The sequence below is a fragment of the Perkinsus marinus genome (genome assembly GCF_000006405.1).
Source record: "Perkinsus marinus ATCC 50983 genomic scaffold scf_1104296952720, whole genome shotgun sequence".
Taxonomy (NCBI): Eukaryota; Perkinsozoa; order Perkinsida; family Perkinsidae; genus Perkinsus; species Perkinsus marinus.
The window spans coordinates 1-789 of NW_003208804.1; the positions used below are offsets into that span (position 1 = coordinate 1).

The following is a 789-nucleotide window of genomic DNA, read 5'->3' on the forward strand; positions in this document are numbered from 1 at the left end:
ATGATTGCTTATGTACATCTACTCAATTTTTCGACAGCAATATTTCATCTAGCGGTCCTGCTATTGGGGAGTCTTCAACCACTCAGATCCTTCCTGAGCCTGCCGAAATGGCCTTCTTCGTTTCCTCTATGCAAGACTGTAGCCCGTGTGATAGATCCAAGGATTTCTTCAGGACGACGAGTGTTGCGTTTTCTTAATCCGCAGAAGCCTCAAATCCCGTTTCTAAGCTGCCAACTCATGCTCAGGAATGGGTATCAATCTCACAGAATCAGGGACCAAAGGCTTAGTAACACTAGCTTCCGTTAAAGCCGCCAGTAATGCATCCCAGAGCACCCATCTTCAAAGCCAGGTGCTCGTTCCACTCCTGGTATGAGACTTCCAGTAATTGTCGTTTACTCAGTACGTCGCTCATCGGGCTATAGAGATCTCCCGTATTCTCGAGGATGCCCTCAAGGGCATCTCCAGCATCAACCCTGAAGAGGCGGTCCGTGCTGATGCTCCGCATCGGTAGGCCGTCGTTAACCCACCACTGAGCTCTCGCCCAAATATTATCAGTTATGTGGGGGGACTTGACCATGCAGAAACGGATCTCCACCGGCCCGCACTGGGGCTATCGTCTGGTGCAGATGGCAGGTGAGTAGACGGTGTTGCATTCAATAGGACATCCCTTGAGGTACCTGATGGTTGAGCATCGAGCCTCTGGAACGCCTGTCAAACCGTGGCTCCGTATGAAACCTGTCGTTGCACGTTTGGCCATTCCTTTATCTCAGATGCTCATCACTCCCCGAG

General features: G+C 51.0%; 1 protein-coding gene across 1 annotated transcript; it reads left to right on the forward strand.

Annotated features, from left to right (window-relative positions):
* Positions 1-247: 247 nt before the first annotated feature.
* On the forward strand, positions 248-507 carry Pmar_PMAR014837 (hypothetical protein; the record flags this gene model as incomplete). Its single annotated transcript, XM_002776933.1, has 2 exons — positions 248-367; positions 401-507. Coding segments are annotated over 2 exons (227 nt in total), but the record flags the coding sequence as incomplete, so codon positions are not given.
* Positions 508-789: the final 282 nt, after the last annotated feature.